This window comes from Equus quagga, chromosome 8 (assembly GCF_021613505.1).
Source record: "Equus quagga isolate Etosha38 chromosome 8, UCLA_HA_Equagga_1.0, whole genome shotgun sequence".
NCBI lineage: Eukaryota > Metazoa > Chordata > Mammalia > Perissodactyla > Equidae > Equus > Equus quagga.
This window is the reverse complement of record NC_060274.1, coordinates 7,948,331-7,973,218: the sequence shown is the minus strand read 5'-3', so window position 1 is coordinate 7,973,218 and position 24,888 is coordinate 7,948,331. Positions and strand designations below refer to the sequence as shown.

At 46.5% G+C, this 24,888-nt stretch overlaps 1 protein-coding gene and 1 long non-coding RNA gene across 3 annotated transcripts in view; one reads left to right on the top strand and one right to left on the bottom strand.

The window, feature by feature from the left end:
• The window catches only part of LOC124243735 (uncharacterized), a 27,852-nt gene extending 24,012 nt beyond the window's left edge, over positions 1-3,840 (bottom strand). For both annotated transcript variants that reach the window (XR_006889765.1, XR_006889764.1), the window contains exon 1: positions 3,702-3,840. This is a non-coding gene — a long non-coding RNA (uncharacterized LOC124243735). The remainder of the gene's footprint in view (positions 1-3,701) is intronic.
• Positions 3,841-4,060: 220 nt separating this feature from the next.
• The window catches only part of SLC22A3 (solute carrier family 22 member 3), a 95,185-nt gene continuing 74,357 nt past the window's right edge, over positions 4,061-24,888 (top strand). The window contains exon 1 of the mRNA XM_046669665.1: positions 4,061-4,884. Coding sequence (XP_046525621.1) covers positions 4,063-4,884 — 822 coding nt within the window. The 5' untranslated portion in view covers positions 4,061-4,062. The remainder of the gene's footprint in view (positions 4,885-24,888) is intronic.

Sequence of the window (24,888 nt, the reverse complement as noted above, 5' to 3'; positions counted from 1 at the left end):
GATTGGCAATGGATGTTAGCTCAGGGTGAATCTTCCTCAGCAAAAAAAAAAAAAAAAAAAAAAATCCCAGTCAAATTTTGATGGAACTTAATAAAGTATAAAAATTTAAATGGAAGAAAAAAGCCCAAAAATAGGAGAGGAGAGAGAAGAGGTGGGATTTGGCCTACTAGATATTAAGACATTATAAAACTATCATAATGAATAGTGATGTATTGGCAGGAGAGCAGAACGACAAACCGAGAAACACAATCATGTAGAATTTCTTTTCAGCAGGACGCAAAAAGCAGAAGCTATAGAGAGAATCGTTAAATTTCACTACACCAGAATTTAAAGATTTTTAGTTACCAAGACACTATAAACAAAGTCAAAAGACAAATCATAGACTAAGAAGATAGAACATAGCTGACAAAGGAGCAGAATACACAAGTATATAAATAACTTCCCAAAAATTCAATAATAAAAAAATACGTAACAAAGAAAACAAAGGCAGAAGATGTGAAGAGGCGACTCGAAAAGATGAAACCTGAATGATGGATGAATCAACCTGTAAAATATGTTCTATCCGCCTACGTCAGGGATGCGTCAGGCAGAACGACGAGACTGGGTCTTACACACCCAGAGCATCCGCTAACGTGTTTGAGTCTAACAAGCCCAAATGCGGGCGTGGATGTGGACACTCTCATTTGTTGCTGGCGCGATGCAAATTGGGGCCACCCCTCTGAAAGCAGTTTGGTGAGGTCTGGCAAAGCTCAAAGTATGCACGCTCTGTGGTCCCGCTAGTCTATTTCCAGGCATTTACCATAATCAAGGCTTGGACAAGGGAACATGCACAAGAGATTCACTGCAGCGTTATTTCTAATTGTGAAAAATTAAAAATGAGAAGGGGACTGGATAAATTGGAGTGGGGCCATTCAATAGAATGATACACAGCAGAGTAAATGAGCTGGATCTGTATTTATCGAGGCTAATAGGTCTCGAAAACATGATGTGGAGTGAAAAAAAGAAGTGGCAGAAAAATACGTATAAAGTACGGTACGCTTTATGTAACTTTCAAAGCACTCCAAATACTATATATTGTTTGTGTGTGATCCTATGTATTAAAAGGATTAAAACACGAATGAAATGGATAATAACGTCATGATAGTTACACGTGGGCAGGAGAGGTCCTGTGCCTTGGGGGGCGCACTCCAGCTCTCTTGTGTCTGCTCTCCTCTCCCCAGGGCCAAGGTTTGTACTCATCTGAAGCCCATCCCCAGCCCCCTCTCCTGGGAAGTGGGACCCCAGGATCCCCTGACCGAGGTCCTGAGCCCTCTTCCTGGGCCGGTATGGACCTTTTTCCCAAGCCCACCCTCGGAAGAAAGAGCCTGGCAGCTGCTTCGAGAAGGAAGGGAGGGGATAGTGGACATGATCCGAAGGCGTGTGAAGGAGACTTCAGCTGTGCCTACGAGTGTTCGTTCTTGATAACCAGGCGTCTAAAACAAACATCGTAACATGACATTTGCTGATTCCGAGAGTGGCTGGTATTTTTTCATTGCTCTCTTTATGAGCGGCTGACTTATATAGCACTTATCATGTTTCAAGGACCGTTCCGAGTGATTTGCATTAGAAACAAGAAGGTTCTGTTACTACTCAAGTTTACAGAAGAACACTAAATAACTTGCTGGAGGTCACTCACTAAAAGGAGCAGAAAGGGATCTGAACCTAGTAGGTCTGGCTCTGAAGTCCATGATCTTGGCAACTACTGATCTACCTGTCCATAGGCTTGGATCACATCACTAAAAAAAAAGGTAATTAAAGTTAAAATACCCTGACAACTACAATACAGAGAAGAATGTAGTGAAATTCCATGGGAAGGTTCTCACATGTGCCAGGAGCACAGACGAAGCTGACATTCCTTGGGAAGCAAGGCAGTGGCCATGGTGGGGAAGGCTTCGAGAAGGGAGTGCTGACATTCAGCCTGGGCCTTGCTGGGCCGTGGGCAGGGAGGGGCAGGAGGGAAATGCCAGGAAAAGGGAACTTCGTGTGTCCAGGCGTAGATGTAGGCCAGTCCAAGAAGGATTTGAGGATTAGCGAGCAGTAGTTACGTTTGGCTGTCACATGAGAGGACAACTTTGTGAGGGACGTAGGTGAGAATCTTCAAGGGAGGCTGAGAAATGAGGATTTAATTTGGAAAGTAAGGCAAGCCATGGGAGGTGGCACCTCTGAGCTGCACTGTGGGAAGACAATGGGGAGTGCAGGCTGGAACACAGGACAGCCGCCGCAGGTGAGGGTCTCCCAGGGGCACTGCGGTCCCCACAAGGATGGTGGAAGAGGAGTGGAGAGGAGGGGATAGCTGTGTGTGTGTGTGTGGGGGGGGGTGTGTGTGTCAAGCATCCATTCATTCTTCAAATATTTATTGAGCACCTAAGATGAACTGGGCACTGTTCTAGATGGTGGCAATATAGAAATGGACAAAACAGATCTTTCTGCCCTCAGGAAACTTGCATTCTAGTGGAGAGACACAGATAAAATGAATAAATAAGTAAAAATATAGTAAACAGGAATAAAAATATGCATCGTTACATGATGATAAGCACTTTGGAGACAGAAAAGCAGGGAAGGGAGCCAAGGAGGACAGGGTACGTGTCCACGTGTGTTGGATGGCAGGGTTGGATGGCAAGGGGGGACCGAGCAGAGGTGACATTTGAGTGCAGCCCTGAGGAGTGAGGGGCACGGAGATGATACCGAGATTCTGAGGCTGGGGTGAGGCCATAGTTAGACCAAAGGGGAGGGCAGGAGGGAGAGCTGAGTAGGAGGAGGACAGATGGAGTCTGGGGTCCTGGCGGCTGTTAAAAATATGGACCAGACCCTGGAGCCAGAGACATGTGCACACAGAAGTCATTGTGAACAAGGTGAGAGACGGGCTTTAAGAGCCAAGATTGAGGAAGGAGAGAACAACAAAAACGATCCTTCAGACAGTGTTTCATCTCACACAGCATCTGTAACCCTTAGAAAAACCCTGCACCTCCCGTAGTATTAGGCAGCAACAGGTAAGAACAGTAACAACAGCTAACACATCAAAGGGCATACTATGCGTCAGGCACTTTTCTGGCACTTTATTATATTAATCCATTTGTCTCCCACCGACCCCAGGAGAGTACTAGCCTCATTTGACAGATGAGACAAACGGCTGGGCCAGTAAGTTGTTCAAGGTCACAAGCGGCTGAGGGATGAAGCCGGCTTGAATCGAGGCAGCCTGGCTCTGGAGTCCTTGTTCTGGAAGGAGGACACCTAAGTCTGTGCTCCATCAGCCACTTGGCCCTTCGAGAAAAGCCAGGTAAGGGTAGAACACGGCCGAACAACTGGGAGTGGGGGTCTGGGGAAAAGAACTGGAGAAATTCTCAGAAAACCCGTCTGGAGGTAGGAGGCCAGGCCAAGCCAGGGAGTGCGCTGTCAGCAGGGCGGGTGTTCAGCCTCCCAAAGGCTTCAGCCTGGGTGACCGGTAAGCTGGCGCGCACAAGGACAGGGCAGCCGAGCCGGGGACAGAGACGGGGAGGCGGTGACCTACACAGCTCTGAGGATCTTTGGGAGCGAGTAAAGAAAAAAACAACGATTCAAACGGACCAACAAGCACCTTTTCCGGGCAATTTCAGGCCAAGAGTAGCTCAGGCGGCCCTGGCTAAAGAAATCTGTATGGAGTCTGGCCTGAGGTCCCTTCTCACCTTGAACTTCCAGGACGCCGAGCAAGTCGCGTAACCGCTGTGGGTTGCCCAGCTGCCCTTTTGAAAGCATTGGACGATCTCTGAGATGTCGCCAAAACCGAATCCTTCGTGGCTCTAGCTCTGCCATGGGTCAAGGGCAACGTCAAGCACGGTTCGAGGACCTGACAGCGCGGGCCCAGGGGTGCGCGGACCAGGCTCGGCACACCGAGGGGCTGAGGACTGGAGGGGGTCTCCGGGGCCCTCGGGACAGCGGAGAGACCAAGTCCGAGGAGCCCCGGGAGCATCTGGGTGGCCCTGGAACTTTCTGCTTCTGGAGCGCGCCCCGGGGCCGACAGCAGAGCCGGCTGCTGGCAGGGACCGAATGGAGCTCCGCGCCAGGCCGGAGGCTGTGCCGTCACTCGCAGTCCCCGCCGGGTCCCCGGCGCGCGGTGGCGCTGCGCCAGGCCGCGCCTCCCAGGCCCAGCCGCGCGCCCACCTCGACCCCGCGGCGACGCCCCCGGGGAGCGGGCACGGCTGCCGCGGGCGCCCCGGGCCGGGTGGCAGGGTGGCGGGCGCGAGCGCCCCTGGGACAGGAGGAGCGGCGGCTGCTGGCGCGGCGCCCGGGGGCGTGGGGCGGGTGCGCCGGGGAGGCGGCGGGTGGAGGAGGCGGCGGCGGGCGCGCGGGTCACTCGGAGGCCCGGGCGGCGGGCGGCAGGACGCGCTCGGGGAGCCGGCGGGCGCGCGCACCATGCCCTCCTTCGACGAGGCGCTGCAGAGGGCCGGCGAGTTCGGGCGCTTCCAGCGGCGCGTGTTCCTGCTGCTGTGCCTGACGGGCGTCACCTTCGCCTTCCTCTTCGTCGGCGTGGTCTTCCTGGGCAGCCGGCCCGACCACTACTGGTGCCGCGGGCCGAGCGCCGCCGCGCTGGCCGAGCGCTGCGGCTGGAGCCCCGAGGAGGAGTGGAACCGCACGGCGCCCGCCCTCCTCGGCCCCGCGCCCCCGGATCGCCGGGGCGACGGCAGCTGCCAGCGCTACCTCCTGGAGGCGGCCAATGCCACTGTCCCCGCCGCCGCCGCCGCCGCCGCCGCCGCGGGCGCGCTCAGCTGCGCCGACCCGCTCGCCGCCTTCCCCAACCGCTCGGCGCCGCTCGTGCCGTGCCGGGGCGGCTGGCGGTACGCCCAGGCCCACTCCACCATCGTCAGCGAGGTAAGGGCGCCGCTGCCCCGCGCGGGGACACAGCGCGCCCCGGCCCGCGCCCGGTGTCCCTGTGGGGCGCGCCCGTCCCGCCTGTGCTAAGCCGGCGGGGGCAGAGCACGGCTATCCGATCCCCACGCAGACGCGGGAAGTGTGTGAAGCCGGCCCCCGGGGATGGTCCGGGGAGGCTGCGACCTGTTGATAACCTTTGGGGGCCGACCAGGTTCGTCCCACGCTTGGAAGGGCTGTGTCGTACAAGCCCGAGAAATGCTTTTCGTTTCTTTTCCTCTGCTAGTGAGTTAACGGAGAGATGCTTTGGTTTCAGGTGTGAACGAAAACTGTCATAGAAGCCAAGTGCTAAGATGCTGCACGCACACCTCCGGCATCAAAGCCTCTGGTGCGATGTCCGTTATCTCTGGGATGTGTTTGCGCGGTCATTGGAAATGATGGGTCGACTCGCAGTAGAGACTAGAGAACTGCAGTCCCGGGTGAGCGACGCCGAGCAGGTCCGCATTGGCTCGTGGTCCCCAGGGGGCAAAGGAACGGAGAAGGCAGTGTTGGAAAGTTGCGGAAATGATTATCTGAAATGCAAGGGGACAAAGGTTGAGGCACTCCCGGGAACCGGTTTTGGTAAAATTGCTTTGGGGCAAAGAGCAACATCTGTGAGACAAGTTGAGAAAGCTGAGGTTTTGAAGAGTTTTAATTCTTTTCCTGCTCATCAATGGTGGGAACGCAGCAGGAGAGGCTACAAGCCTTGCAAAGTGAACCCTCCCTCTTCCACTTGTGTGCGGTGGCTGCTGGGGCCAGGTGGGGGGCAGTCCCCACGTTTCTTTGGGTATGATTGGGCAGGCAGTGCCCTGGGAGTTAAGTGGCCCCTCAGCCATGGCGGCAGGACCTGTGTTTCTGCTCTGGGCTGGGATGGCAGTTCCATCTTCCTGAGTCCATACCGTGGGGACTGCCTCCTTGGAGCCTGCGTCTTCCAGGGATGAGCAGTTCTATTGAACTTTGCAATCATAGATCAATTTAATTTCTAAAAAATGGCTGATGTGCTCAAGCAAATTGGGGAAGAAAAATTTTTGTCTTTATTGTGTTTATTGTCACAAACACTATTCAGAGTTGGCAGTGCCTCTTCCGCCCCTGTTAACGGTGTTCTTTGGTCTGGTGACCTCGCCTCGCTGGAGTTGGGATTATAGATGTTTGAAGTCCAGCATCCTCTACCATATCCTGTGTGGGTGTGTTAGCACTGTGTATGGTGCTATGCTAAGTGCTCTTGAGATAAAACTCTGTGGCAACCCAGCTAGGCAATGTGTATATGTGTTTGGAGTACTTTAATTTCTAGTTAATCCGTGGGTAATGTTGGAGACTGCTTTGGAAGCTGTGGTGTCTTGTCGAAATGGATAGGACATGGACCTGGGTAGGAGAGGGCGTTATCCCTGGTGCTTCCTTCGAGCTGCATCCGCTGGGTGGCTGCTTCTATTCCATTCAGCACGGCTGCTTAATGCTTACTGCTCGGGTGAATCAGAAGGTCCTGCTTAGAGAGCAGACACCTGAGTTTTGAAGACGTTTAAACCTCACATGAAGAATAAAAGGAGCCCTTAGAAGCGAAACGCATACACGCTACGGTGGGGTTTGCGAAAGTGAATGTGATCCGTGGACATCAGAGAAGGGAAGACATAAAACTCTGTAAATTAGTACCCACATGGATACTTTAGAAACATTCTGGGATTCCGGGCTCGTTTCAAGGAGACACAGGTAGTCTACTGAAGGTCAGCGGCTCCTAAAAGGCAGTGAAAAGCTAGAGGGTCAGGAGACCGGGGTTCTGGCTCTGTCTCCCGCTAGCTGTGTGGCTTGGATGAATCTCTTAATCTCTCTGGGCTTCATTTTCTCATCTGTAAAATTAGGGGTTGGATTAAGCCCTTTAGAGTCAGTCCTATGAATGCCATCAGTGTTATTGCTGGATGGCTGCTCTGTGTGTTCAGAACAATGATAAAATAATCTTCAAGGAAAAGGAAAACGAGCCTCAAAATGTGCTCCATAAGGCCACCAACGAGTTGAATTATATTCGGGATGGTTTTTATCCCCGGTAGTTTGTTTGCTTCTTTTTGGTTTGTTTGTTTTTAATGTTTCGATTCTTAAGAGGAAACCCCCCGTCTATTCAGGAAGTTCCACCATCCAGAATTACTCACGCTCTCTCAGAGCTCTGCATGGCTAATATTTTGCTGTCTTTGGTTTTGAATATGAGCCAATTCTTTCTCGTTCTTTCAGATTCTGTCAGAGCGATTCTATCTTTGGCTAACAGCGTGTACCCAATGTATTTTTACAGATTTGAAGTCTAACATATTAATCACGGAAAGGGGGTGAACTGGAGGCAGTTTATAAGGTGAGAAGATTCCAGAATGTCTTCATATGGCTATTTTATTTAATCCTTGCACCATTGTGGGGGAGGTGTCATTGTCCTGGCTTTAGAAGCAGGACCTGACGCAGGGCATATGAAGGGACCTGCCGGAGTCCCAAGACCTTTTATGGAGCCGAGTTGGGTTCAAATCCTGGGGTCTTGATTGTGAATCAGCCCCCTTTCCTCCAGGCAGTGCTCTAAGTTCTTGGAACAAGTCCAGCCACCACGATCCCCAGATCACTCACACTTTAGAACCTGCCAGAAATCTTGTTGGACCTTCGTATTTATTTCATTACGATCGTGGTCTTCTGGACGATGTGACGCTTCGTTTTATTTCGTGGTGTCAGGAACCACGTTCTGCCAGACCCGCGGATGGGGAGGTCATGCCTTCGTTTGGTGAGAAGAGCGCTCTGTGCTCTTGATGTCAGTGTTGCAAAAGGGTCCCTCAGACCTCATCCACTTTCTTTGTGTTTTACAAAGCAAAACAGTTTGCAGGAGTTAAGTTAGAATTCAGTGCCAAGTACAGAATGGCTTCAGTCCAGCTCCCCTCCTTGTTTCTCCCGCTCGAGGCAAGGCAGTGGATTTGCACCTACATTTCATTTCCTCCGTGCAGACTTCTCTAACGTCTGGATCTCAGCCTTTTCTGGTTGTCAGACGCTGGACAAAACACAGCACGATGTAATGCCAAGAAGTCTGAGCCCCACCACCCAAATATTTCAATTTGTTGCTCAGGGACTGAGTCTTTGAAATTGATGTGACGACTTTTAAATGCTTGCTTATATGCCATGAATGGGGAAAGAAAAAAAAGGACTTCTCTCTAGTCTCTTACTAGGAACTGGGCTTCAGAGCAGCTTTAAAAATAGACTGTTTTTCCTTTCCAGATCATTTTTCTCCTACAAAAAAGGAAAGTCCGGGGCCGGTCTGGTGGCATAGTGGTTGAGTGCATGTGCTCCACTTTGGCACCCGGGGTTGGCAGGCTTGGACCCTGGGCACGGACCTATACACCACTCTTCAAGCCATGCTGTGACGGTGTCCCACGTATGAAACAGAGGAGGATTGTCACGGATGTTAGCTCAGGGCCAATCTTCTCACCAAACAAAACAAAACCAAAAAAAGGAAAGTCCACTTGAGGGAAGTAACTGACTCATTGAAGAGAGTGCTGGCTGCTTCGATCTCTGGGGCTGGCTGCTGACTTCATGTGTCTCTGCTTTGCATTGGGCTCATCCATCACACAACATAAGGCCAATCCGGTAGGCCAACCTGCAGACATCAGTGCCATCAGCCTCCTGTCCCCATTATTTGTTAAGCATGAAATTGCAGTGCTGTGGATACTGGAGAAAGGAGTTTAGCCAGCCCAAGTTTTAGTCTGGGCTGAGTCTCTGATTTCCTCTGGGCACTTTAGAGAGATCTTACTTTTGTATCGTTTTTATTTCTAATATTATTTGTGCCTTCTCTGTTTTTTGCCGGGTCAGCCTCACCAGGGGAACATCTGTTTCGTTATTACTTCAAAAAACCAACTATGGCATTGTTCATTTTCCAGTTCATTGATTTCTCCCCTTTGTTATTTGTTCCAGCTTTTGCATTTACTCTTGGTATGCTTTTTCCAACTTAAGTTGGATGCCTAGCTCAACTATTTCCAGTCTTTCTATTTTTCTAGTGTAAATATTTAAAGCTATAGATTTCCTTCTATGTACTTTTTTGACCACACCCAACAAGTTTTGAAATGCAGATTTTAATTATTATTCTGTTCTCAGTATTTTTAATTTCCTTATTTTCTTCTTTGACCCATGGTTTTGTTAGAGACTTGTTTTCAAATTTTAAATGTATGTTCGTGTTTTTATTTTATTTTATTTATTTGTTAATTTATTTCCTGAGGAGGATTAGCCCGGAGCTGACATCTGTGCCAGTCTCCCTCCACTTTCTATGTGGGTCACCACCACAGCATGGCTGACAAGTGGTGTAGGTCCATACTCAGGATCCGAACCTGGGATCCCCAGGCCGCTGAAGTGGAGCATGCTGAACTTTAACCCCTAAGCCATGGGGCTGGCCCTGATGTTTTTATCTTTTAATTGTTGACTTCTAAGTTAACGTTGGTGTGGTTGGAGAATGCAGTCTATTTGATACTGATTCTTTGAATTTTATTGAATCATGCCTTCTGGCCTTCTAAGAGGTTTACAAATGTTTCATACATGCTTGAGAAGAATGTGCAGGCTTTCGCTATGTGGTGCAGGGTTTTATAGATGTTCAATATTTGAAGCTTGTCAAGTGTGGTGTTAAAATATTCTAGATTTTGGAGCTACCCTGGAGGTGTAGTGGTTAAGTTCGTGCCTTCTGCTTCAGCCGCCTGGGGTTCGCAGGTTCAGATCCCGGGCGCGGACCTACACACCACTCATCAAGCTGTGTTGTGGCAGTGTCCCACATAAAATAGAGGAAGATTGGCACAGATGTTAGCTTAGTGACAGTCTTCCTCAAGCAGGAAGAGGAAGATTGGCAACAGATGTTAGCTCAGGGTCAATCTTCCTTACCAAAAAAAAAATATATATATATATATATATATTCTCGATTTTAATTAACTTTCCATCTGCTTGATCTATTGAGAATAATTAAAGAGTATTGAAATTTGCCATTATGTTGGTGAGTTTGTCAGTTTCTCCCGATATTTCCAACAGATTTTAAAAGTTATGTATATGAGGCAATTTTATTGGATACACATACATACAAATTTAAAATTTTTAATTTTTAATTTTAATTTTTTTTATAGATTGGCACCTGAGCTAACATCTGTTGCCAATCTTCTTTTTTTTCCTTCTTCTTCTCCCCAAAGCCCCCCAGGACATAGCTGTATATTCTAGCTGTAAGTCATTCTAGTTCTGCTATGTGGGACGCCACCACAGCATGGCTTCATGAGCGGTGCCATGGCCCCACTCAAGATCTAAACCAGCGAAACCCTGGGCCGCCAAAGCGGAACGTGCGAACTTAACCATGTAGCCACAGGGCTGGCCCCTAGAATTTTAAAAATATACATAGTGAATTAAACCTTTTGTTGTAGTGTAGGGACCCTGTCTAAAATCCATGATACATATTGGCTTAATGTCTATTTTTTCTGATATTAATATAGCTACTCCAACTTTCTTTTAGTTAATATTTGCCTACTATATCTTTTGTTAGCCTTTCCTTTCAAGCTTCCCATGTTCTCCTAGTTCAGATGTGTCTCATAAAATGCACGTAACTCGATTTTGCTTTTAACTGGTGTGGTTAGTCTTTAACCACACTAGTCTCAATACCATTTATTGTGGTAATCAACATCTTTGGGTTGTACTATATATTTTTTCTTTGTCTTGTTCTTTCTATGCTTTTTTTCTTTCCTTTAAAAAATATTTTTTAATGTTTTTCTTATCCTATTTTATTCCTTCCTTTATTAGTTTGGCATTGAGATCTTTTATTTCAATTTTTAGTGGTTACCCTTGAAATTTTACTAAGTTTACATAATGGGGTCTAAATTTACTACTGTGACCTTCTCCTAAACAGTTTAAGAATCTTAAACACTTTTATCAGTCATTCCCCCTCCTGCATTACAGGCATTAGTAGCCAATATTCTAGGTCTGTCCTTTTATTGTTAATTTATGGTTTTTGTGTCAATTGTGTATGCTTGGATTTATATTTACACTTTCTCTGCTCATTATTTCATTCAGTATCTCATTTTCCCCCTTCCTTTTGATGTAAATCCTTAAAAATTTTCTTTAGTGTGTATCTCGAGTTGGTAAATATTCTCAGTTTTTGTCCATATGGAAATGTCTTTATTTCACCATTATTCTTAAAAGATAGTTTTGCTAGGTAAATAGTTCTGCGTTGTCAGTTATTTTTCTTCAGCCCTTTAAAGATGTTAGTTCTGTCTTGTAGCTTTCATTTTGCTTTTGAGAAGTCTGTTGTCTGTCTCACTGTCCTTTTCTCTCGTGTTGCCTCTAGGTGAGTATTCCTTTTATTTATCTAGCTTTTTATACATTGCCTTTAAGAGGCATCTGACATATAATAGGCATTCAATAAATATTTGCTGAATGAGCTAATTGTTATATTTCCTTTAACTGTGAATTTTGGTTCTTTAATAAGTTCTGGAAAATTCTCAGCCACTGACTCTTCAATGTTGCCTTTTCCATTCTCTGTTCTTTCCTTCTGAGATTCTAATTAGACATAAGCTGGACCTTCTTTTGCTATCCTTCATGACTTCCAACCTCTTTCTCCTATTTCCCAGTTCCGTATCTACATATATGGTCTAGATATTTTTCAGACCTATCTTCCACATCATTGCCTTTGTATTCAAGAGTATTAAAACTGTTACATACCTGGGTTACATCCCTTGAATTTTTTATTTCCACAATTATTTTCTTTTATTTATCAAGGTCATATTTGTTATCTTTCAAATATGCCTGGTCATTTACTGGTAGTGTCTTACTTCTTACTCATTTTTGTGTTTCTATTTTTCAGTTTCTTTAAATGTTTTACATAAAATTACTCTATATTTTGAATCCGATAATTACGCTACCTGAAGCCCTTGGTGTTCTGAATCTCTCATGTGTCGTTTGTTGTGTGTTTGGTGATTGCTGATTGTGAGCTTCTGGCTGGTTGATCTTCTCTGTGGGAAACCTGGCCTCTTTCAGAGAGGAGCTGCATTTGCTTCTCTCTGAGCTGGGGGACACTACCGACCTGGAATCACTCTCTCCCTTCCAGACTTCCTGGGTGAATCTACAACAGCTGAATTTGTTGTTGTTATTTGTCTGTCTTATTAGAGGCATGTGGTTTTCCCTTACTTCCTAAAATACCAAAAATTCAACAAAAATTATATTTTATGCTGAATCTTATTTTTTAGCAAGAGTTTCTCCAAGTAACTAGTCTTTTCTGCTAATGGCAAAAGTGTTTTAATAGTTTAACAGCTTTTTTATTTAATGGAGTGAAAGGAAGACCCTAATGAGTGAGCAGTCACCCCACCACGTGTCTGTGCCTTGGTCTAGCAGGGGGTCAAGCAGATCCCTGCAGCAACGATTGTATGGACCACAGGACAACACCAAGGAAAATATGGACAAAAGGAATGAGAATATGAAGAAGCTGACAGCTGATATATTGACTTGTCAACTACAGTTCAACTGAAATTTATTTAGCATTTATTATATGCTAGGCACTAGACAAGGCTGAAAATGCAAAGATGGGTAAGATTCTTTCTCCGATGAGCTCAAGGCCTGGCAGAGAGACTTGCCCTGAGACAGTAATGTGACGAGAGTGGTGACAGGTGTGGTGAAGAGATGCTTTCTTCTGATTGACTGGGGATGAATCAAGGCAGAATGTGCACTGACCTTGACCTCAGCCTCAGAGGACAAGGAAGAGTCCAAGAGGAATATATGAGGAATAGGATGCTCCATTCTCAGATTCTCATCATCATTTTATCTGTAGCCATTTCTTAAGCACCTTCTGGAGCAGTGGTTGTTGGGCATTCCTGTGAACTATCCACAGAGATTTGGAATCAAAAGGTTGGGGTGGAGCTCAGGAATCTTCATTTTTCACAAGCATGAAAGACCCATGCAGGGGGTCCGTGGACCACACATGGAGATATGCTGGGTGTTTGTTTATGAAGAACAAGGCGAGAGTATCTTGAGAAGAACAGCCTTCTGTGTGGTTGAAGCAAGTGCCAGTTCCCCCAAACACACTTTGGACCTTGGGACAGAAGCACCATCCCTTTATGTCAAGCCCGGAGCCCCAGATTCTATCTGATGAAATGCTGCTGTTTATTTGCAGAAAGCTTGGGGCTCTGCAGAGATGAGAAACTATTGGTAAAATCCTATGAGTTGAAGTGGGGTGCCCACAGCTGAACCACACTCCCTGGGAACCTTGGCAAACCTTGGAATGGAGCTCTGGGCAAAGTTAGGGACACAACCAAATGGGATATCCAACAGATATGGCATGGATGTCTATATTTGTTGATGTAATGTATGGGCTGAAGATTCTTGACAGAAGGCAGTTCAGTATAGGAGAAAGAATATATGTACTTGTACTCTGGGGGCAGATAGATCTGGGCCTAAATCCCAGCTCTTCTGTATTTCAACTTTGAGGGTAAAACACAGAATCTGTCTGAGCCTCAGTTTCCTCAGCTCTCGATTGGGCACAATAACACCTACCTTAGTGATTGGTCTGACATCTGCATGCAAAGTGCCTGTTGTTGTGCCTGGCCATAAGAGATGCTAAAAAAAATTGTTTCTTGTTGACAGATAAAGACTCTTGAGCTGGGTGTGTGGTGGGGGAGGGAGAGAAGGAATAAGTGGTGGGCTACACTTGCCCCTGGAGCTGTAGTTTGCTGACCTCTGGTCTAGCATAATAAATCACTAATAAACTTGCCTTAAATATAAAAAAACATCTCTTGGGCTCTAATTTGCTCTTAAGGGAGAGAATGCCCTGTGCTTTCCCTCTGGGACACACAGCTAAGTTATATTTCTCAGCCTCCCTTGCAGCTAGTGGGGCCATGTGACAGAGGCGTTGGGTGAAGTGACATGTGACACTGCCAGGCCTGGAGCCAGAATAACCTTCCTCCTTGCAGTTCCCCTCTCTTCCTTTCTTCCCTCACCTGAAGCCTTAAAAGATGGTGAAGTGCTTAGATGGAAGGAGATCCGTTTTTGAAAGCCTGTAGGGAGAGGCCCCCCCCCCCCCATCTTCCTCCCCTCCAGCTCATCAGTGTGGGAATGTGAAATTAACGAGAAGTAAACTTGTGTGAAACCACTGAGATTTGTTTGTTACAGCTCTTACTATGAGCCCACCCTGACTAATATAGCATTTTAGTGTATTTCCTGTAGGCTGCAGGTACCTGATAAAACAGGAGGGAAGCTGGTTCCTTCAAGACAATCCTCCCCTTGGCCTGCACGCAAGGCCACCATGACCCTTTCCACTGGCATCTACAGCCCTACAGGTCCCTTGCTTCTCCAGGTGCCCTGAGCGCCAGCCCCTCTGTGTTCCAGCCCCACCAGGGCATGCCCGGCTGTGCTCCCTGGGCTCTGGGACGAGCTTTTCTTTTCTCAAAATACCTTTCTTCTTTCTTCACAAGGCCAGTTCCATTTTTTACTCAAAGATGCAGCTAAGAGTTACCTGTTCTGGAAAGACCTTCCATAGCCCCACCCCCCACCCACCTGCCACCACCTGGGGGTGTCTAGTTTCTTCCCTCTGTCTGACCCCCTCACTCTGCTGGTTGTAGTCATTGCTGCACAATGAAATTGAGTGGCATTTAATGAATATTTGTGATGAAATTACATGGCGTTTAATCTTGTGATTAAATTAATGAGTGAACAACAAAGAGATTGAGGGACAAATTTGACCCCTTTTATCATTTTGGCTAGGTGAATCCTGAAATCGACCTTTATAGATTAAAATAAGCTCTTCCTTCCAACAGTGCTTCTGTTGCCGAATTTTTTTTTTTTTGCATTAATTCTACATAATAATTTAGAGAAAATGGACATTTTGACAATTTCGATATATTGAACATAATATATTTGATATAATTTGGACATGATGTATTGCTGCCTTTTCTTAGGCATCGGTCAATTTCTCTCAGCAATGTCTTGTAGTTTTCAGTGTGAAGATCTTACACAGATTTCACTAGTTTCACTCTGGGTATTTGTTGTTTTATTGGTACCATTGTGCAGTGCATCTTCATAATGACTTAAATGCCGCAGCCGTGCATATGCTTCCTCACACCCACGGGGTCTGACAGATCACAGGTGGCCATGGCCCTGCAGAAACTGCCCCTCAGACTTCTGGAGCAGACAACAGACCGCGTGCCTGAGCCCTGTCTGCACATGGGTTCTGTCATCCTCAGGTTTCTAATTTGGGGGGTGAAACCTGGAGCAGGAAAGGAACAGGATGGAATAGAACTGCTGGCTCTCTGAGGCCATAATTTTCATGTGCTGACAGCCACTGTACAGAAAAGGCTTTTCTCAGCTGTCCCGGTGCTTTGCAGCACGTCTGTGTTGTCAACCAATCCACCCTCAGGAGCAGCTGGGCACAGGTGCTGGGCCAGGGGTCAGCGAGGGGCACACGGGGGCCTGGCTCTCAACAGTCTAGAGGCACGGTGGTGAGCCCCCAAGGACTACGGAGGAGGAGCAGCCCCCCGTTTACCTTTCAAAACAGAGTAAAACCTTTCCAACATTCTTCTTCATTTTTTTTCTTTCTTAAACCATAACCAAGAAAGAAAGTTTCTTTCTAGTCTGTGAGGAAAAGGCAGAGTTCCTTAAGGTTCTTGGTGTAGCATTTTAGAAGGACAAATGACTAGTGATCATGCAAATGATGGGTGTGCCATTTCATCTGGGCAAGAGATCAGTGACACGGCCTTAAAGGATTGCTATGCTCTTTTATTTTCTGTGCTCGTATTGAAACAAAGGAACTTTGGGGCTGGTACTTCTGTAATAATAGAGAAAAACAGTGAAGGGTGCAATTTAGGGGCCCATAAGAAGGTGAATAAATAAATGAGATTTTTAAAAATTCCTGCATTTAAATTGTGTGGATAGCATGGGCCCCACGCAGCACGTCCCTCAAAGTGTAAGACAGATTCAGTGGCTTGACTTTAAAACCTGTGTTCAGGGAAGCTAAAAATGAAAGTCAGGGAGTGAGCATGGTGGTCGTTGTTGAATATTTCCTGAAAGCTTGGATCCTCATCTCTGATTGAGAAGGGTGTGATCCGAGACTCAGGAACCCTGTCACAGGTTACTGTGAGCGATGGGGACAATGAGCAATAGCCGTGGACCTCTATTTCCTTATCTGAGTAAAGCAGTCAATCGTCAATTGATTCCCAAGGTCCCTCCATCTCTGTCATTCTACAGCCGTGTTGTCTTCAGGCCTCTGACATATTTAGTTCCTGACCCTGAACTCAGGGTCACCATATCCGTGCAAGAGTGGGATGATGTCTTGGGATGAAGCTAACTTAAAACCTGGAGGTGTTAGTTTCTGCAAATCAGGATGCATTCTTCCGCAAGACAACTTTGTTGCCAGTGGGCATGGTGTGCTGTGAATGATGTCAACAGGAGGAGAGGGGAATGGAACAGATGAATGTCCCTGGCACTGTGGAGCAGGTACCCATCCTGCCGTCTTTAACGTTTGCTCCAGACCCTGGGACCTCAAGGAGAATCTGAGGAAGGGGACATGCCATGCGTCACCCACACAATGGAAACTACCCAAGGGGCGCAGGGTGGGTGCCAGCCTGGATTTCAGAAACAAAAGTGATTCTTCTGCTATTGACCTCAGTCTTATGCGGCAGATGACCTCGGTGTGGGATTGTCATAGGGCAGAGAAGGGGGAGGGGACCAAGTGACAAGTGAGTCTCTGACTTTCCATTTTAACAGCGATCTCTGGCACCAGGAGGTTGAGACAGTAATACAGAAAAGCAAATGAGAGCTCCCCAAACCTGGCCATACTCACCGTCTTTGGCTTCAGTCATCTGATTATTAACCCTGAAACATTAAACTTAAAATTTAACTTAGATGTTGAAACATTTAAGTATTTTAAAGTAATTTTGACAAGATTACATCTGTTAAGGGGGTATGTAAATTTCTTGTACAGGTTTTGTTGTCGACTTCTGTTGTATTTATTTGTAATAAAACCAAAAAATAAATGTGGGACACCGTGTTTTCTTAGCAAGTAGTTCAGAGATGAAATTTGGAGGGTTCAAATAATGTGAGAAGTTAGATACGCACCTCTTCATGGATATTTCCAGTTCCTGTGTAAATAATGGCAAACCAGGGCCTTGCTCTCCTCGCCCAAATGTTTGGAGAGTTTTTCTTCTTGGGTTGGTTTCAGCTATTTTAGCAGTTGCCTGTTGAGATATAATTGTTTAATTTTTCTTGGCTTCATAATGCAGAAATAGGGGTTTCATAGATAAGACTGAAATTAGTATATCCTAGCATGGAATGCAATTTTCTTTTATATGCAATGAAAGTTCATTTTATTACTGCTTGTGCAACAGCAGATTGTGGAGGCAGATTTGGTAAAATGGTGATTTTCTATGAAATGCCACCAGCACAGTGGTGTCCAGTGCAAGAGACCCACGAAAGGCCTTTTTGAGAGGCAGATGGAGCGAAGGCCTTGCCAGGTCCTGCTGGCTGGAAGAAAGGAAACAAAACAGACGCTAGCCCTGATTCTTAGGACAATGGGACCCGTGAGACAGTTTGGTCTTAAGGAAGTCCGATGGCTTTGAAAGTTTTTGCTGTTAGTGTTGTCGAATTTCTGGAGCTGGAACCCGCATGCTCTTGAGCGAGGGAGGCTGGGGCTATTGCAGCTTTCCAGAGACAAGACAGAGCATCCGCTCTCTGGACAGCGCTTACATAAAGCAGCATGGACCTGCTCCGAGCTGTGTGATGAAGGCTTCCTCCAAGAGTACAGCTCCTTTCGTAATACTCTCCTCATCCTTTCTGCTTGACAGTGTCTCACATCTCAGATGCCTTTTCCAGTTGTTGCTTATGCCCCACGTACGCACAGAGTGGCTCTGATTTCACGAGGCTTCAGCCAACTGGAAGCATCCACGGCCGACAGCACAAGATGAAAGACAACACGTGTGTCTCTAGTCCCTGGGGAGGGACGCTGTAAGCTGACGCCTCTGAGACATAAACAGAAGGGACCAGGTGCCAGAATCTCCTATTCTGAAGACTGAGTGTAGCACATTTATGGGGATTAAGGGATTGTGGAGAAAACAGTGTGTACGTTTAACATGGGTGATTTTTTAAAAGCGATATTCCACAGACATCTATTGAGAAATGGGGTCCGTTTCATCGTTCTCAAATGAGTTTTTCCAAGCAAACACACACAGTGAAGTCACATGGATAATTATAAATATTAAATAGCTGGGGTGGAGGAGAAAACTAAATTGAAACTAATTAAAATTAATTTAGCATTCACTTTTTAAAAATCCATAAGGAAATACATTTTGGAGTTTCTGTAAAGGAAATTGTTCTGAGAATCTTCTCCACAAAGGTTCTGGATCTTTCTGTGTCTCAGCCACTTATCTGAGGTCCGCTATCCAGTATGTATGTATATGGTGCACACACAGAGTAATTTTGGTTTTAAACTAAACCAAGTCAAGTACATTACAAACCCAGATAAAACTGCCTTTGTATTTATCTGCTCTGAAGATAATTAGATCATGACCATTTATTGTTGCAAAATTCTGTGAAGAAATGATCAAGTGTTAGACCTGAACTGGTTTAGTGTGGCCTATCATTAAGGCAAATAAGTGGCTCAAGACATGGGCTTACTAGCTGTGTGAATATGGGCAGATTGCTTAGTTGGGGATTTTTCCGAACTCGAGTTCTTACAAAATGGGAATAACAGCCGTTGTGTGGAGCTGATGGGAGATTTATATACCTAACACATGCAAAGATTGATATGCATAACACTTATCATTTTGTCTGGCGCATCACAAGTGGTAATTGTGATGACTGTAGTTGTTGATTACAGATATTGAGGAAATCAACTCAGGCAGCTTGGGTCTGGGAACTAGGGGCCGATGGCACACCTCTGGGCCTGAGGGAAGCTTTTGTTGGGCATGACACCAAGATTCCAGCCCTAAGGGATGTGGAGGGGTCCACTCTCCGGAGGTGGTATAGCTGGAGCTTCGTAATAAAGACCCAGGATGGAGGGTCAGAGCTACAAGTTTGGCAAGACTTCCCGAGCCTCCATTTCTCTAGTCATGAGTGGAATTAACCATCTCCCCCATCCAGGTGTCTGCAAGGGCTGCCTGAGACAACATGCTTAGGGAAGGCCCTCAGCACACATTAATACCCTTCTTGATGCTCTTTGTCACTAAGCACAGCTCTCAAGTCCTCAGCGTGCCTGGTCCCGTCTGGAGTTGCTGGACCCCGATCGATTGGCTCAGGCTCCAAGCTGTGTTCTGACTGCAGACGGAGCAGAGAGACGCTGGGTCAGGGCTCTGGACTCTGCTAAAACAGGGCTGGCCGGACAGCTATGGTGCCGCAGGATGTGGACAGGGGAGCTGGCAGCATCTAAAGATGCTTTTACTCACATTCTACCTAAAAGAGAGAAAAACGTCAGCTTTCCTGATTAAAGTTATGGTGGTTTGATTTGCCGCTGCATGGGAGTGGGGAGCCCTCTTGGAGATAAGTGGTGGTGCCATTGTCCTAGCAGGCTGTAAGTTCTTTAAGGACAGGACTGCGTTACCCAGGTTTGTGTTGCATCCTCCACCCCGCTCCCGCAGTGCCAGCCACAGTGCCTTGCAAGATAAATGCCTTAGTCTTTCTGAAGTGTCTCTCTGATCGTGTCCCTTCCTGTACTTTTGCTTCCAGTGCCTTCTGGGTGGAGAAGGGACCCTGGCCTTGTGATCGAGGTCCTTCACAGCCTTGCCGCAGCTTCCCTCCGAACTTTTTGTTGCTACTGCCCAGTTTCAGGGACCTGTTGGACACAGCTCTAGGAAGGAGACAAGCCCAGGCATGACAGCTCTGTCAGTCAGCCCCATGGGGATGCCAGGCCACCATTAGCAGGACTGAGCCCCTTGTCCACCCTGGAGGTCTCCTTGTGCCTGGATCCTGCCTTCTGGAAGCTCAGGTTTTCTCCTGAGCTGGAGTCAGCCCCAGGTCTGCCTTGTCATCACAGCTGTGTCGCATCCCAAGAGAGGACCCAGGGAGGCAGGGGATCCCAGAGCAGAATCCAAAGGATGGCAGAGGCCAAGAGAGCGCAGTGCATGAATAAAGCAACCCACAGGAGATACTCTTACCTCCCACACCTTGTTAGAGAAGGGTCCTAAGTACCCTAGAGACGAGACTGCCAGAACCAGCGCAAACTGGACGACTCTCTCCCTTGAACATCCCTTGACCCTTTCTTCTCTGTTCCCTTGGTTGTTCTTTTCTCTTTGCTTCTGTCTCCCTCTCGCAAGAGCTCATGTCCTCATGAAATTATCCTGCTCACCTGAACCAGAAAACTATCTCCTGCTTCTGGACTCCAATAGTGCTCCGTTCTTCTTCATCATCTTCATCACAATAGCTTGCATGTATTGAGTGCTTACACTGGATGTGGTGAATTGCATAATATCTCATTTAATCCTTCCACAGTCCTGTGATATGTAAATATTATTATCCATTTTAGATGGGAAAAAAACCCTGAAGTATAGAAAGAGCAGTTATGCAACTTATTCAAAACCACATGGCTTCTAAGTGACGGAATCAAGATTCGATCCAGTTTTCTGCAAAGCACAACCTCTTAAACCCACTGCTGTGACTCCATAGCCTGAATCGTCCCACGTTTAGATTTAGTCTACTTTCTCCACTCTGTTGCAAGCTGCTTCAAGGCAAGAACAATGACGCGGACAGCTTTGACCTCTCCTCAAAGAATGTAGGACACCCAATGCCTCTTACCTTTGTTGATGGAATCCTTTGGGTTCGTCTACAGGTGGGCTTTTAATTTCTTATTAACAGTGTTCTCAAGAGGGTTTGAGCTGAATGATACTGTTGGAACTGGTGTGTTCTGTGGCTTCAAGGAGCAGATTCCAGCCAAGGAAAGTCTTTGGCAAATAAAGGAGGACAGCCAGAGGTACAGACTGCAGCTCTCTGGCCCCAGTGTAGAATGTACTTCTTCCCTGGCCAATTGAGATGGCAGCCTGGCACCTGTCTGCCTGCTTTTACCTCACTAGGGCCCCTGTGGATCTGGGAGGGGTTATTGTCCACAGTGGCTCAGAGGGGCACACAGCTCCACCCATTGCCTTCTCCCCGGCCGCTTTCTGAGTGAGGGATTTTAAAAGGAACTGAAATATCATTCTAACATGAAGCTCTTTCCTTTGCATGTTTTTCTCCCAAGCAGCAGAAATCCTTCCATCAATCCACACAGCAAAATGTTCCGTATGGATGCTGTGGTTGGAAAGGCTGCAGTGTGGCTCATGGTGTATGTTCTAGTTGGTCAAGAAGACAATTTTCCTCACATTTTTGGGCAGTTTGCAATGGCCCTATCATATCACAGTTTGCTTGTCCTGCCCTGAAAAGCTGGCCTCAGAGAAAAGACCAAAAGACTCCCCGGCAACCCACTGAAATCTATGAAAGGGACACACGGCAGTGATGGTGGGGCAGTAATCATGAATACTGAGAGTGAGGTTGAGGATGAGGTAAATTTGGGCTAAATTGCTCTATGTTAAGCAATCCAGTTCTCTTGACACTGAATAGACACTAACATTTAATCCATGAAAGTAGCTTAATACCCAAGAGGGACAAAAAGCCGTACTATAATATACACTACATATAACCTTATAATTATTAATACACACTTCCTGCTTAGAAACTTATTTTCTTCTTAATTACCAGAAAACATTAAAACATAGTAAACAGTCAACTCATTTAATCTTCACACATCCTGCGAGGCATGGGCTGCTGTCCACAGTCTGTAGAGGAGGAGAGTAAGGTACAGAGAGATTAAGTGACTTGCCCCAGGTCTGGAGCTACAGGATGGGAGAGCCGGAAGAGATGTTTTTCATGTCTGAACCAACAAGAGATTAACTGATATCTCCAGAATAAGAGAAAGGCTTCTGTAAATCAACAATAAAATGACAGCAAGTCTTGTAGAAGAAAGGACAAAGGAATAGTCAATTCATGAAAGGAAACCCAAAGACCGTTAAGCATAGGAAATGATGCGGACTCATTCATGATCAGAGAAACGCAAATGTGAACGGCAGGATAGCACTTTACACTTGTTAGGCTGGTTAGAAACAAAAAAGCCAAGTTTTGCCAAGACAACTCTTGGTAGATTGCAGGTTCACTGCTGGAGGACACATGGACCTATTCTCAAGAAGGATCTAGAACCACTGGAACAAATTTGTAGTCTACATACGTATACCGTGACCCAGCAATTCCACTGCTATGCATGAATCCCAAAGGAAATTCTCAACCCATCCATCAGGAGGCAGTTATGTTCACTGCAGCATTATTTGTGTGGCAGGGAGCTGGAGGCAATCTGGGAGAGAGGAAATGTCAAATGCAACAGATATGCCCATGCAGCAGTCAGAAATGATGGATTAGGTATTCACATAGCATCATGGACAGTCCAAAGGCGTAGGCCTGAATTAAAAAGTAAGAAACAGAATGAGGTGTATGATACAACATCATTTACATAAAATTAAAACTATGTGCACACAGAGCCAGCCCTCATGACCTAGTGGTTAAAGTTTGGCATGCTCCGCCTCAGCAACCTGAGTTCATTCCCGGATGCAGAACCACACCACTCATCTGTCAGTAGCCATGCTGTGGTGGTGGCTCACATAGAAGAAGTAGAAGGACTTACAGCTAGAATATACAACCATGCACTGGGCATTTAGGGAGGAAAAATCATGTGCACACAAAACAATGTAGATTTTGCAAGAATACAAACAAAAAGATACACCTTAACACGTCAGGATGGCTCCTTTGTGGGGATGGGGTAGGAAGAGGAACAGGGATAAAAGAGAATAAATAAAATAAGATAGGGATCTTGTATAACCAATGATTATAATACATTATAATTAACCTTCTGCCCTTGAGGTTTAAAAGAGACAAAGAGATAAAAAGAAGGAAATTGATTTTTTCTGCCAAAGACTCTATGGGTCTACAAGATGGCTTAGAAATCACCCCAGCCCTGGCTTAGAGAATGGATTGGCCCATAATCTAGAAATATAGATAGGATCTAGGTCGGTGCATTTCCCACTGTGTTTTAGCCATGCCAGGCATTGCAGCGCCTGCCCCCTTCAGCAGAGTAATTCTCCTTTTATCAGTTTCATTTTGGTGTTAAGATTCTGTTTTGTTTTTTAAGAGGGGAGCTCAGGTGCTGCTTCTAAACTAATGTTTGAAAAACTACAGGATAAATATTCCCCAGGATCCCTTCCAGATCTAAAATTCTATATTTTCATCAAAATAACCAACTTAATGAAAAATGTTTGAAAACAGACTTTGAAATGTCAGCTCCACGTGTGACTGTACGGGTGTTTTCTTGGGAACTTTCTCTTCCTAAGGTTCATTCAGCTTCTTTCTGTCAGACTTCAGTGTACGATGAAGCATCATTTAAAGTAAACCTGTGCAGAAATTTGCGCCCTATAGACTAAATAACATCCTAAGTGTATGATACTGGAAATTTCTTCATCCCCTGTGGCAGCTGACTCAAGACCTCCGCAGAGCTCTTTACCTGTGGGTACCAGGACAGCACTGCTGAGGGACAGGGCACAGATGACTTCAGTGGGCAGCTGGGGATGCTGTGTCCTCCAATGCAGACCACCGAGGCATAGATGGAAGGCCTTTCCTGAACATGTCATGTGGAAGATGTCTCTCAGGTTCCATCTCAAAAGTGTAATGTAAAATGTAATAATTCAATCAAGTGTAGTAGTACATTCCCAATATTGCCTTTCGGTTAATCCACAGTTTTTATCATGCCTTTATGTGTTCTCAGATACAGAATTGCAGGCTTTGCTTTTGTCTTCAAAGATCATGTGGTCTTCCTGGTTAGGAAGACAAAGGTGGCAGATATTGCTTGAAATCTTCTGGGGGACTGGGTTCTCGAAGTCATAGGACTGGGCGAATCTCCTGTCATCACTTTCCTTTTAAATTTGCCCTTTTCCATTGTCCTTAGGTTCCTTAGTGAGGTACTGTTTTCATCTGAGAGAGCAAAGCCTGATACAAGGGTGAATGTGCAGTTCAGCTTCTTAGGGAGCAGAATGGGGGCAAGGAGCGGGAGGTGGGGAGAAGGAAGTACGCTGCCTTACCATCGCATCCTCCAAGAAGCTGGGTGGAGGGTGGGGGGACAGAGAGAGGGGAGGGGGAAGGGGGAGGGATTTATCCACTGGCTTTTGCCTCCCCAGGCATCAACCCCCTCACACTTTCAGGTTGCCCACAAATGGGCGCCTAGTGGAAGCCCTGAGATGGGAGGCCAGAGGCACCTGGCATGGGCAGGAGGCCAGGAGCTGTGAGGTGGGGCCTGCATCAGGTCGTCAGAGCTCCCACAGGACTGGGGCAGGAGGCAGGTGAGGCCTAGAAGATGGGAGGGGTGCAGAGAGAGTCCAATATAGGGACCAACAGATCATTAGCTCCTGCACAGACTCTGCCCAGAAATCTTAATAGGGCCAAGCTCACGGGATTTTTGCCTCCCTGTTTCCAAACACTTGCACATCGTGGATTCTCTGCCACCGTCTTTTGCTCATCTTCCTGTCACACCCCCTATGTCCCCGCCCCCCTCCCCAGCAAAGGGGCTGCCATGAATCCCCTGCCTTGTCCGTGGAGTTTTCCTCTTATGATTCTGAGTTCTGCACCCAGCCCCCACTTTCTTCCAGGGCTTGCACCGGGGGCTCTCCTAGGGTGACCAGCTTTCCAGTTTGCCTGGCGTTGAGGGGGTTTCCTGGGACCTAAGAATTTTGTGCTAAAACTGGGAGAGTCTCGGGCAAATGGGGACAGTTAGTCACCCTGACGTCTCCACAAGTAGAAAAAGTGATTCACGAGATGTATAATAATGAAAAGTTGTGAACAACTTGGATGTGTAATGGAGGGAATCTGATTAAATAAACAGAGTACCCATTTGTTATAGTATGTCAGAGATGACAAAACTGTGTTTACAAAATAGCAATATAGAAAAGGTAATGATACATATTA